The sequence below is a fragment of the Pteropus vampyrus genome, unplaced genomic scaffold, assembly GCF_000151845.1.
Source record: "Pteropus vampyrus isolate Shadow unplaced genomic scaffold, Pvam_2.0 Scaffold2, whole genome shotgun sequence".
Classification (NCBI taxonomy): domain Eukaryota; kingdom Metazoa; phylum Chordata; class Mammalia; order Chiroptera; family Pteropodidae; genus Pteropus; species Pteropus vampyrus.
In genome coordinates this window covers 13,365,130-13,378,992 of record NW_011888783.1, presented here as the reverse complement: position 1 = coordinate 13,378,992, position 13,863 = coordinate 13,365,130, and the positions used below count along the sequence as shown (strand labels likewise).

General features: G+C 33.3%; 1 protein-coding gene across 1 annotated transcript in view; it reads left to right on the top strand.

Annotated features, from left to right (window-relative positions):
* Positions 1 to 13,863, top strand: part of AGPS (alkylglycerone phosphate synthase) — a 117,934-nt gene that overhangs the window by 94,865 nt on the left and 9,206 nt on the right. Inside the window, exons 18-19 of the mRNA XM_011356888.2 lie at positions 1,273 to 1,372; positions 2,477 to 2,534. Coding sequence (XP_011355190.1) covers positions 1,273 to 1,372; positions 2,477 to 2,534 — 158 coding nt within the window. The remainder of the gene's footprint in view (positions 1 to 1,272; positions 1,373 to 2,476; positions 2,535 to 13,863) is intronic.

Here is a 13,863-nt window from a genome sequence, read left to right as displayed (position 1 = left end):
GTTGGAAGGTGACAATGCTCTATTAATATTTATTTACATAATTAATATTTTTTATATTAATTCTTATAGGAGTGATGTACATTTTACTAATTGCTATAAACTCATTTCATTCCTATATCCTTTAAATTTATTTAAAGTTGATTATTTCTAAAGATAGTACTGTCATAGTTAAAATGGTTTTCTAGTTTTTCTTAAACTTTGTAAATTTGGTACTTAAAATGTAAATATTCAAGGAATCTTTTTTATGAGTGTGAATTAACACTAGAAAGAAAACACAGCTGGCAAATTGACAGTAGCATTGTTAAACAGTTTATTTCTTCTGTTCTGAGGCACCTAACATTTGGCCTAAAAGGCCATTAAAATTTTAGATTAGATTAGATTCTGTTTGTATTGTGTAGTAAAAGAGTATTTCTTCTGTACTTGCTCCTTCTGTTAAACTCTTTGTGGGAACTTCCATAAATTGCATTCAGAGATTTAGCTATGATTACCTTAGCTCCTTTTTAAATGCTTCACCTAATTCATTTTGAAAGCCCAGACATACATATACACGCAATTTAATTATCTAATATTCTTGATATCTTTTGTAAATACACATAAAACATGCACACATATATGGGGCCCAGAGTAACCTTTGGAGACACTATTTTAAGGTCATGTCAGTGCATTTGATATAATCATTCAGTTTGTTTTCAAAGTCCTTACTAATTATTAATGTGAATTTGCTGTATTTTACCTAGTGTGATCATTTTACCTAGTGTGATCATTTTACCTAGTATGATCATTTTAGTATTTGAACATTTCTCTTGTTTCCTAGTTTTAAATTCTCATAATTATTTCTGTTAACTTTGAGGAAGTTTAGACTTACAGAGGATTATCAAGTTCCATCTAGTGTGTTTGGGGGCTGTCTTTCACTACAATATACTTTATAAATTTAACTACAATATATTTTGTAAAAAAAGAAAAATCTCTTCTGAGGAATTGAGGTGTTTGTTTATTTCAGGCCAATTGGAGAAACATGTACATCGTTTTTAAATTTTTAAACTTTTTTGGGTAATAGCCAGACTTACCAAAAAAAGTTGTAAAAAGAGTACAAATAGTTCCTGTATATCCTTCATCCAGCCAATCTACATTCCTTCAATGGAGTAAGAGACTGGGTAAAGAATGAGATTATGTTTTAAGCAAATCTTTCAGATGATCTTGCTTTTAAATTTCTAGTCGTTAAATCTGATTTCACTTAAAGCCTTGTGGGGATTTTGTCTGTTTGTTTTTTAGGGTGACGCAGACTTATGATGCAGGTGCATGTATCTATTTCTACTTTGCCTTTAACTACAGGGGAATAAGTGACCCACTGACTGTTTTTGAACAAACTGAGGTAATTTTGCATACATTAATATAGCTCTTACATTCTTCTATTAACTTCAATAAACTTGACTATCAATTTATGAATTTTAGTTTGACCCTTTAATCACTTGTAGTTTACCTGGTTGATAGCCCATAGAAATGAGAATATTTGTTGCACTGGGTTGTATACTGAATTGTGAGTATAGCATTAATGTTCTCTATGTAAGAATTAATATTCTGAAATTAATATTCTGTAGCTTGTTATTTTTTTGGTTGTTACTTATAGTACATAATGCCTGATGAAATTAAATAGCAAAGGACTCTAGGAATCCTTGATATCACTTTGGCAGCCTACCTATCTCTAGATGGTGGCCACAGTTGAGGTCAGAAGCCTTAATGCTCTTGGTTTGTGTTGCTGTTAATACCCTTATAAGTTTTTTTGTTTGCTAAAGCTCTGTGTAGGTCATTGAGGTTCATTTGTTAGCAGTTTTATTACATTTCTTAAATGGCCTTAAGCGTCTAATTTTTGTAAAGTTTCTAAGTTTGATAGAATTTCTCAGGTCTAGAATTGAAGAAACAAACCAGACTGTGGAGGAACCCAGATGAGATTGAGGTTTGTTAAAACTTCAGGTGTCCTAGTGTTTTAATTCTATTATGTGCCCACCAGAGATAGTACCACAGGTGATTTTCAGTGGTACACTTTTAAACTCAAGCCATAGACAGGTTTTGGTAGGCTTCCTTCTATGTCTCACCGTTTTAACAGCTTGTTGGTATAGTGAGATGTTGGTATAGTGAGATGTTTACTTCAGAGTAGGACGTGGCTCTGTCTTCACAAAAATTCTTTTCATTGTTACTAACAATTTAGTACTGCTGAATTGATTATTTTGCCTCCTTTTTCTTTTCTAGAAATCTCAAAGTGACTACTGTAGATATTGTACCTATTCACTGAAAAAAACTACAAAGGCTATATATTTCAATTGCTTTTAAGTGCAATAAATCTAAAAGAAAGGAAAATTAGGCTTCTAGTTTATTATTTAGCCCAGGAAGTCTGTGCCTCCTGTGGGAGTTGGGTCTTACTCTCACTAAAAAGTGAAATCTAAGTAGCAACTATTTGTCCTGTTGTTTCCAAATACAGGCAGCTGCTAGAGAAGAAATCCTCGCCAATGGAGGGAGCCTGTCACATCACCACGGAGGTACTCTTGTTCGGGTGTAGAATTTACAGTATTCCTAATGTAAAGAATACTTGTTTTGATAAAATGTCGGGAAGAGTCACAATACGAATAATATGAGAGCACTTAAGAGTTCTTGGAAGTTTTAATGTCTGTCACTGAGGTAGTTTAGATTGTGGGAGTAACCAACAAAAGCTTGACTTGACAAGCCTGCCTAGATACGAACCTAGACAGCCTTCTGAGTTCTCAGAGAACTTCATGTTACCCAAGAATAGCCCAGCTTTCCTTTTAAAGGGAAAAAAAGAAAAACAACATAAATGTTTTTCAGCCGCCATTGGAATGTAGCTAGATATCAATTGTACCATACATTGAGGAGCTCTTTGTTCTGCCCACTCAAAATTCAACAACTTAAGACAAGATATGAAAATAATCTCTTTTCAAGATTTTAATGCTGTTTTGTTCTTACTTGGTAATCATTGTGGTATTAAGTTTTATCAGAGAATTGATCACATCACCAATAAAAACTAGGGTATATCTACCTATGTTACTACTGGGCTTATGAAAGTCATATGAAACAGTTTTTAAGAAGTAAAACAATGGCTCTTCTGTCATTAAAATTGTAATTGTAATTTTCGAGGTTATCCACCTATTCCCCTTAATAGACACATATCTGAATATATCCTTCAATATAATTTGGTACTTAGAAAAATAGACATATTTAGATTTAGAGAGGAGCATGAGGATAATAAGACTACCAAATTAAAGAATTCAGCTCCTCCTAGATTCTCAATATCCCTCTTTCCCCATTTTCATCATTGCTATTTAGCATTATCTCACATGCTTTATATTTATACTTCTTAATATTTCCTCTTACTGAAAAGTGAAGATCCATAGGACAGGGACTTCTGTTTTGTTTATTGCTAAATACCAGCACTTAGAACAGTATTACCCCCCTCCCACTCCTCATCAGCTCTCCATACATGTGTATAGGATGAATAAAGAATTTTGGTAGAAAAAAGAGTGGGCTATAGAGGATCTGTGTCCATATAACATTATTGTAGCCAGGCCTGGAGAAGATTGCTAATGTGAATGAATGAATGAAGTAAAAAAGAATTCCCAGCATGCTTGTATCATCTTAATCTTTTGCTATCGCCTTACTTTTTTTTCTTAACCCCCACAAATAAATTTCTAACTTAGCTTACTGATAAAGATTAAAGTGAACGAATTTGTTCTTTTCCTCTTTTTACTTTTATTATCTTTTAATGGAGATCATAATGAATGTTAGAATGACAAATGAAGAGTGGAAAATGTGCGTGCAATTAAAAGCTTTTGATTAATCTAAAAGTCTCTACCTAATTTTGGAAATTAGGTTTTTTATAAAGATACTTAGATTTTTAGCACCTCCCTTCAAAATGTTCAGAAAGCCATATACATTATTCAAAATATTTTTTATATATTCTATTTCAGTGTGCCACTATATTAATATATAAGGAATTTGTAAAAATATATAATATCATAAAATAATGATATGTTCTTCATTCTAAATTGATTGCATGGACAGAGAAGGCAAAATAATTTAGCCCTAATTACTTGTTTGAAGGGAAAAAAAGTTTCATTCTGTAGCCAACAATTTTGCCTTTTGGTACATGTCAATAGCCACCAGTGCTCTTTTTCCTTTAAGATCAGGAACTATAGGTTCTATATTTGTGATGGTAATTATGAGAGAGGTGTGATTTTGCAAGAGGGTGAGAATAGCTGAATCTTGTATATAGAAGGAGATAGTGGCTTAATTGTCATTTAGGTAATGGGTTTTAGATGAGCTATTTCCTTAATTGAGAGGATTTTCTCAGTTTACTCAAGCTTTATAGTGTCAGAAATTCTATAGAAGTTGGAAATGACCAAGTGACCTGCCACACTTGCATCGGAAAGCCAAATCAAGTTTCTTTCTTACCAATGACACTTTACGCCTTTAGGATCTTCATGTCCCTTAAGTAATGTCCAGTAGTGTTCAGTAGTGTTCAGTAGTGTTCAGTGGATGCTGAGGGTCTAATACGGCCGAACTTCTGGTGTTACTTATTCAGATATACCCCAGACACTGAGAGGTTCATAGTAGGATCTAACAGAAACTTCATAAATATTAATGATTCTATAAAGCTGTCATTACAGAAAAAAGAATATATATACAAATTTAAAATAATAGAGTTAACTCTAGTACAAATTTATTTGAAACTTGGAGTGTTACTTATGAAAGCTATGATAATAGTCCATTTAGTACACTAATAGAAGTTAATGAAAAATAATAATGTTTTCCATATTATAAATATTATTAGTCCAGTAGACAGTAGGATTTCAAAGAATTGTAATCCTTCCCCTGAAGGACCTTACCATCCAGTAAAATAAAATATTATAGCATTTCAAAAGACTACTGATCAAAACCGATAGGATTATGATATAATTACCACTTCAGTCAAGATAAAAGTCTCCCATTTTCTTTGAAAAGCACTCAAACGTTAACTTTAATAAACATATACATGCTACAAATGTTGAAACAGTAAAGGGAAGGACTTTGAACAGAATAGGGAAAGGAAAGAGAAAGGAATTAACATTGATAAAGCTATAAATATTTGCTAGGTGCTCTGCATAACTTAATCTCCTTTAGTCCTGCTCCAAATGCTATGAAGTAGATACAATTTCTTTAAAATGAAGATATGTTAAGGCTCTGAGTGTACCGTAACTCGCCCAAAGATATGAGCTGTAATTGTGAGTGCCAGAATTTGAATTTCAACTCAGGTCCTCCTGCTTCAGTATTCCTGCCCTCTTGCTTAAGAGCCTAAAAGAGCTAAAATAGGCAAAAAGCTAAAATGATTAAAATTGACAGCCTTAAGAGATACAATTTTAAAAGTACATAAAAAGAAATACTTAACATTACTGTTTTTTCTTTTAAAATATAAAACCTCTATTTCTTTAATTTTGACTATGTTAATTAACAATGTTAATTACTTGCCCTGTTTTAGATGTTTAAACAGATGCATCAACATTTTAATTTCCTCATCTTAGACATTTCATTGTTTTCTCAGTTCTTGCACATAGTTTTATACTTCCTAATTTTAAGTTTCTAACATATCGATAGTAGTGAGTAATTAAATAAATGCAGGTCAGATCATGTTACAGTAAAACTCCTTGTATAATTTATGTGCATTTTCAGGTTCTAGGCTTTTAGGCCTTTATTTGCTACAGACCCAAGTTTGATGAAATAACTTATTTTTAGAAATTATTAGCTTTAACTTGAATGTAGCAAGATTTGATTTCATATTCATTAAGAGTTTCTGCCTCATGTAAATAGAAATTTTTTATTTCTGTCATTTCTCATATTTTTATTTTCTGTGTGGTCAAAAATATGACTGCATGGAAACAAATTAAAGTACCTGGTTACCTCTGTTACTTAGAAAAAGAAACGAGGTAAATCTGAACACAAAATATATTTCATATGTGCTGGGAAAATGAAGATGCTTTCCCTCTTCTAAACTGACATATATTGGTAAGCTCCAGGGCTCAGCCCTGAGCTTATTTGTTCCCGTGTGTTTACTCACTTCCTCAGTGATTTCCTCAGTCCCAGGACTTAAAACACCATATGTATGCTGATGACTCCCAAATATCAGAAGGCATCACCACCACACCCACTGGGACTACTGCAGTCACCTCTTAACTGATCTGGCTGCTTCTACTCTAGCTCCTCTCCTGTTATTTCTCTTGCTGCCAGAGTAATCTTTTTAAAATTCAGTGTTTTCTCTTCATATTCAGAATAAAATCCAAAGCCGCTAACTGAACCTTCAAGGATACATATGGTGTGTCCATCTCTTTCTCCTCACCTCGTATTAGTTTTCCCCTCTAGCAGTATTAACTTTCTGCTGTGCCTCAGACATGTCAACTCCCTTTCTCCTTCAAGAACTTTGCTGTTTATTCCCTCTTTTTTCTGATGTTCTTTTTCCTGTTTTCCCCCTCAGATATTTGCATGGCTCTTTCCCTTTCATTTATATCTCTGATAAAAATGTCACCTTCTTAGAGGTGGCTTCCCTGTTCTCTTATTAGTTTCTGTGCTCCTCATTTGAATAAGTTCATTGACGTTACTGAATTTATCTTGTTTATCACTGTGTTCTCTGGTCTCTGAACAGTGACTGCCTGTTTGACATAGTAGATGCTCAATGAATGTGTTGAGTGAGTGAATAAGTGCTCACGGAATGGGAACAGTTTTGCAAATTCTCAAACAGCTCTGAATCTTTCATATTAGAATTGCATTAGCCTCATTGCTAATTTAGTTTCAAACATTTAATAATCAGGCTTCGTTTGAATATGGGGTCATATTTTCATGGAAGGGCTCAGTTTATTTCATAACATTTCTAGAAAAGTATATTAGCAGAGTCAGTTATTCAGTGGAAAAGTAGGGTAAAATAATGTGCTATCCCTATGACTGTGTGACACCAGCCATCGTAGTGTTCTTCCATTGGTGCATTGAGCATGTGAGATTCCATTCAAAGTTTGTCTTAAAACAAATAAAGGTCTGAGAGGTTTATAGACAGAGAGGAAGAGCATAGGCTTGGGAATAAAATCTATATTGGACTCCTGATTCTGTACTTAACTAGCAGTATGACCTTAGGGAAATGACTTCTGTGAGCTGAGGTGTTCCCATCTGCAAAACGGGAATAATAGCACCTACCTCATAGATTATTGTAAGACTCAAATGTGATAATGTATGTAAAGCATCTAAAGTGTCTTGCATATATTAGGGGCTTAAAAGAAGTAGCTTAAAAAAAAACTAAAAGCAGTAGTGTCAAGTGAAACTATGGTTTGTAATCTTTTTTTTTAATTAAAAATTTATTTCAATTACACGACATACGATATATTAGTTTTGGGTGTACAACAGAGTGATTAGACATTTATATAACTTACAAAGTGATCACCTTGATAAATCTAGCATGTAGTTTGTATTCTTAAGCCCTTGTTCTAAATATTGAAGAAAGGTTATAGTTTATTTGAAAAAGATCAATATTCAAGGGATAGGATTCAACAATTGTCTTAATATATTTTCTTCCATAACCTTCAGTTGGTCTCACTCTATAGGAAGTTCTGTTACAATCTCTATGAAAGAGAAATTTCCTCCACACTATTGACTATAAAATTTTGTATAAAAAAAAGTCCATTTTCATAAATCCTTTTCTGCTTAAAGTTTATCACCTAATTCATAAATTTCAAATATTCTGTGCAATTCAGTATAGGTTCATAAAACAGAAACTTTTCCATATAAATTTTGAGTGGGTTTAATTGTTCTGCTAAAATGAATCAATAATAGAGCTTTTGAGATTTTACCTTATGTGTAAAAAAGATTTTCCTTAATTTGCATCCTGAAGTTAAAACTCAAGTTTACCTTTTAGTGGTATCTTTATTTACTGACCTTCAAGCAGTGTCATGACACTCTCAGTGCTATATTTTTGAGTTCAAGAGTAGAAAGGCTGGGGGTTGGGAGAATATTGATGCAATTTCTCTTAGAGGGTTTGGCCTGTAATTGTGATTAATAACAGTTGCTTTCACTATCTGGAAACAGACAGGCTGGTTTGTCTGCCTACAATCATGCTGTGATAAATGGAGCTATTTTAACTCTGGTTTTGTGTATCAAAGAAAACAGATGTAGTCTGGAACTGGAGGCTATAAGAAATATAAAGCCTGCTTAACTTAATCTTCATAGCGCTTTTTTTTTTTTTTTTGGTAACTGACGAGCTGGTCAGTTTAAACAGCAGAATTTATGTCAGCCATGTATTTAATTTCAGTTTATAACTTAAGTTTTTAAGTGGTTCATTTGCTAAAATTATACCAAAGTCCTTGTCAGGAAGTAAAAAGTCTCAATTAAATATAACCAGTCTTAGTTTAAATAGTGTGTCTTTAACTAACCAAAATTATTTTTTATTATTAGAGAATAATTATTGGGGCAGCTGCTCTTAGCTTTTTCTGTGGTCTTAACAGACTCTTAATAGTATCATAAACTTTAAAAGTAAAAAGAGACTACTCGAAAAAATGAGCAAAGGATCAGCTCTGAGGCCATTTGTTAAAAACTTGTACTGTGAAATAAACATATAGATTGGGAAGGGAGAAATAAAACTGTCGCTATTAACAGATGACATGATTATCTTCATAGAAAATCCCAACGAATCTACAAAAACAAGATCAAGAAGACTGCAGAATACAAGAGCACATGCAAAAATCAGTCACATTTCTATATATTAACAAACATATAGAAACTGAAATTTAAAATACTATTTACAATTTCATTTACAATTGCTCCAAAGAAAATGAAATAGGCACAAATCTAACAAAATATGTACATACTTAGGTATACATCTAATGAAACATATATAGGACCATATTTTGAAAATTACAGAATGCTGATGAAAAAAATATCAAAGAAGACCTAAATAAATGGAGAGACAAGGTTCATGAATTGGTAGAAAACTGGACATTGTAAAGATGTCAGTTCTCCCCAGACTGATCTAATACAATTCCTATCAAACTTTCAGCAAGATTTTTAGTAGATATAGAAAAGATTATTCTAAATTTATATGGTAAAGCAAAGGAACTAGACAGCTAAAACAATTTTGAAAAAAAGAATAAGTAATGGGAATCAGTCTACCTGATTTCAAGACTTAACAGCTACAGAAACCAAGACTGTGTGGTATTAGAAGAGAGATACATCAATCAATGGAAAGACTAGAGGACACAGAAATAGATCCACACAATTATATCCAACTGATTTTAACAAAGGTATAAAAGGAATCCAGTGGAAGAAGTATATAGATTATTCAACAAATGGTGCTGGAGCAACTGGACATCTGTAGGCAAAAATAAGAAAAGGAACCTTGACCTAAACTTCATACCTTATACCAAAATTAACTCAAAATAGATAATGAACTTAAATGTAAAACATAATAAAACTTTTAGAGAAAAAAAAAAAAGGAGAAAATCTTCAGGACCTAGAGCTAAGCAAAGATCTCTAAAACTAGTCACCAAAAGTACAATTCATTAAATTGTAATTCTAACAAAATAAATTGGATCTCATCAAAGTTGAAAATATGTGCTCTGTGAAGGACTCTGTTAAGAGGATGAAAAAGATAAAGCTACAGAGTTGGAGAAAACACTTGCAAACCACATATCCAAAATCTGTATCTATAATATATAAAGAATTCTCAGAACTCAATAGTAAAATGGAAACACCTATGAGAAAGCTAAAATTAAAAAGTAGTGACAGTATCAAATATTGGAGAGGATGTGGAGAAACTAATCAATCATACTTTGCTGGTGGAAATGTAAAGTGGTATAATCATTTTGTAAACAGTTTGGCTGTTTCTTCTAAAATCAAACATGCACTGCCATTCTACCCAACAGTAACACTCTTGGGCATTTATCCTAGAGAACTGAAAACATGTTCACACAAAAATCTGTATGTGAATAGTTATATCAGCTTTACTCACAATACCCCCAAGTAGCCTAGATGTCCTTCAGCTGGTATAGTAGTCCCCTCTGCTTATCCATGGTTTCACTTTCTGAGGTTTCAATTACCCACAGTCAACCGTGGTCGGAAAATATTAAATGGAAAATTCCAGAAATAAACAATTTACAAGTTTTAAATTTTATACCATTCTGAGTAGCATGATTAAATCTCATGTCATTCCACTCCATCCTACCCAGGATATGAATCATTCCTTTGACCAGCTTATCCACACTGTATATATTACCCACCAGTTAGTCACTTAGTAGCCATCTCAGTTATCAGTTCGACTGTCACAGCATTGGTATTGTAGTGCTTGTGTTCAGATAACCTTTATTTTACTTAATAATGTGCCCAAAGCATAAAAGTAGTGATGCTGGCAATCCAGATATGCCAAGGGAAAGCCAAAGTGCTTCCTTTAAGTGGAAAAAGCATAGTATATAAAGGGTGGGTACTAGTCATGGTATCAGACTTCCACTGGAGGTCTTGTAATGTGTCCCCTGTGGGTAAAGGGGGACAACCGTAGATGGCTAAACAGTGGTACTTCCATACCATAGAATACTATTTAGCAATAGAAAGAAATGAACTATTAATGCATGCAACAACTTGAATGAATCTCCAGGAAATTATGCTGAGTGAAAAAAAAGCCAATCCCAAAAGATTGTATATTGTATGATTCTATTTCTTTAACATTTCTTAAGTGACAAGATTATAGAAATAGAAGACAGATTAGTGGTTTCCAGGGGTCGGGTATGGGAAGGAGGTGACTATAAACAGGCCACACAAGGATCCTTGTGGTGATTGAACTGTTCCATATCTTAACTATGTAAGTGTCAATATCCTGGTTGTGATTTTGGTCTTTAAATAGCTACCAGATGAGTATAGCCTTTCCAATTTTGAATCTTTATCAGATTAGTGTACGGTAGCAGAAAGTCTGTTTTGCCCTTTAAATTATTTTTTCTCCATTGGTTTCTTCTTTTAACTGGTTTTTTCATAAAACTTATAAGTTGATTATAATGTTTTTCCACTGAAGCAATGTCATAAATAGTTAGATCCCAAGACCTGATTATAAAAGCCAGTTTAACTCATAATTTAGCTGAACATTTAACTATTTCAGCTATATCATGGGATATACAGCTCTCAAATCTGTTTATCCCATGATATAGCCTTCCCACCCATGCAATTACAGATGCACAGTTTAAGACAAAAGGGCAGGGACAGCATTGTGTTTGTCATTTCTTACCTGTAGTAGCTTCCTGCCTCAGGAGTGTCACCAGGAGAGAATAAGTGTGTTGGATAGTATTACTTCTCCTTGGATCTCTAAAGAGAACACTTTATTCCCAGAAATTTTATGTCCAAGACTCTTTTAAGTACTAAATGTTTGTTAGTCTAAGAATGCCTGTATTACATTATTAAATGTCACAGAATAATTAACTTTTTATAGTTAGTTTCATGTGATTAGCAGTTACTCCTAATAGATATTTCCAAGTGTAACATCTGTTAAAAGTGACTTTAAGCAAAATTTATTTTTAATGTTCTGTGTTGTCAAACACAGAAGCCACTAGACTACATGTGGCTATTTAAATTAATTAAAATTAAGTAAAATTAAAAATCCATTTCTTCATTTACAGTAGTCATCTTTCAAATGCTTAATATCCACATGTGGCTAGGGGGCTGCTATGTTAAACAGTGCAGATACAGAACAGTTCTGTCATAGAAGGTTCTGTTGAACAATGCTCTGAAGCTTTATTTCATATATTTTTTCACTCATTAGCTAGAAAAATGGCCAGAAAATGTGACTTAAAAGTTTTTTCAGTAGACATTAGATTCAAGTCTTTAGGAGTTAACTTTTAAAGTAATATTTGTCATTAATTATTGATTTCCTCAGTGTAACTTCTATCTACTGTACCACTTTTTCCAGAGTGTCTCTTAATTTGGAAAAGAGCCTCAAATTTAGAACAAGGTCACCTTCAATGGCAATAAGCCTGTTGCTGCTAATTCAATTGGTTATAGCAGTGAAGGTATGTTACCTTTATGGGAATTGTTTGGGCTCTTAGGAGATGGACCCTAGGAAGCATGTAGTCCAGGATTTCTTGGTCTTGGCACTGTTGATGTTTTCGGCTAGATAATTTTTTGTTGTGGGGGCTGCCCTGTGCATTGTGCAATGTTTAGCAGCATACCTGGCCTCTATTATCTAGATAACCACCTGTCCCAGAGGGCGGCAGAATTGCCTTCCCCTGGGAACCACTGATACAGCTCAAACAGTCCTAGATATGTGAAAGAAATGAGAGTTTTAGGTTCCATGGCATATCTTCTATCTTAGCTACTATAAAATAGCTCCTGAGTATATCCACGAAATGATGTCAGAATACAGAATATAGGAATGCAAAGCAGATGTAACCAAAATAAATTAAGGAAACCCAGACTGCTTTTCTAGATATCTGAATCCCTACCCTTTATCTAAAATAGCTTACAGATAACTGGTTCAATATTTATTTTTTATTTTAACTAACATTTATTGAATACTCACTGTGTTGCATACACTGTTATGCAACGGGGCTACAAAAACTAATAAAACATGGCCCTGGTCTTCAAGGAACACATGATGTTTCCTATCCTTTTCTGTCCTTATCTATTTCATGTTATTTGACCCATTCACTTGCTTTTGACTCTGTTGTATAAACATTAATTGCCATTGAGTTTAAATTTCAAGTGTGTCAAGACATCTTTTGGGGCCTTATAGAAGAATTAACCCATGATTGTGTTCTGAAAGACAGATCGAATCCAGCTCTGTGATCTGTTACTACCCTGGTAATTTAAACTTTTTCTGTTTCATAATCTCTAAGGCCCTATTCAAGGATCTATAAGATCTTAGAGCTATTGTATAAACTGCACAGATGAAACCGTAGCATAAAGCAATAGACATTTTAAATATTTAATAAGAAAAATTTTATAGTATCAAATTTTAATTGCTTTGCTAAAGTCCATGATATCCATGAATATGTCATCTTGATAACAGAAGTTTCATTAGTAGAAAATAAGTCAGATGACTTAAAGAAACTAAACATGACTTTATCCACTAAGCATTAAATTAGACTCTTGGATAGTCATAATTCCATTTTATACACTTTAAAAGCTGGATGTTAGCATTCCTCAGTTGTAGATCTGTTGGCTAGCATTTAGCATGTACCACCACCATTATCAAACACACAAAAATATGCTTTATAGCACAAATAAATAGATAATGAAATCTTTTCAGGTTGAGGCCCCTCACCCCCTCTGAAGAAACATCATCACAGTCAGATCACCAGGTACCTCAAAGAGTGGAAATTGTCTGTTGTCCTTCTCTGTTTTTATCAGTACTTAACAAGTTTCATGGGACCAGCACCTCATCTGGCAAGAGGTTGGATGTCCCTCCAGCACTAGCTTCTTACATAATCCACCAATAGTTTAGTTAGATCAATTAAATCTTGAAGTACATAGTCAATGCTCAGATCACTGATACAAGCAGCTAAGTCTGGATTTTCTTTTTAAACCTGACCTATAGAATAATACTAAAAGTATCCAATATCCTCAAACTAGAACTCTCGAAATGTAATTGTTGGTAATAATGGTTATATGCTTTTACCCTGGCTAAATTCTACTTCTGAGCTTTAGCTTCAGTCATCTTTGGAATGTACAGTGCATTTCATAATTTGTTTTTTAAATCTATATATAATAAGTCTTTTTAACCTTATAATCAAATTCATAATTCAAAAAGTTTTAAATTTAGCTATAAAGAAGTCTGGATAGCATGTCCTACCTACATTTATCACTTTT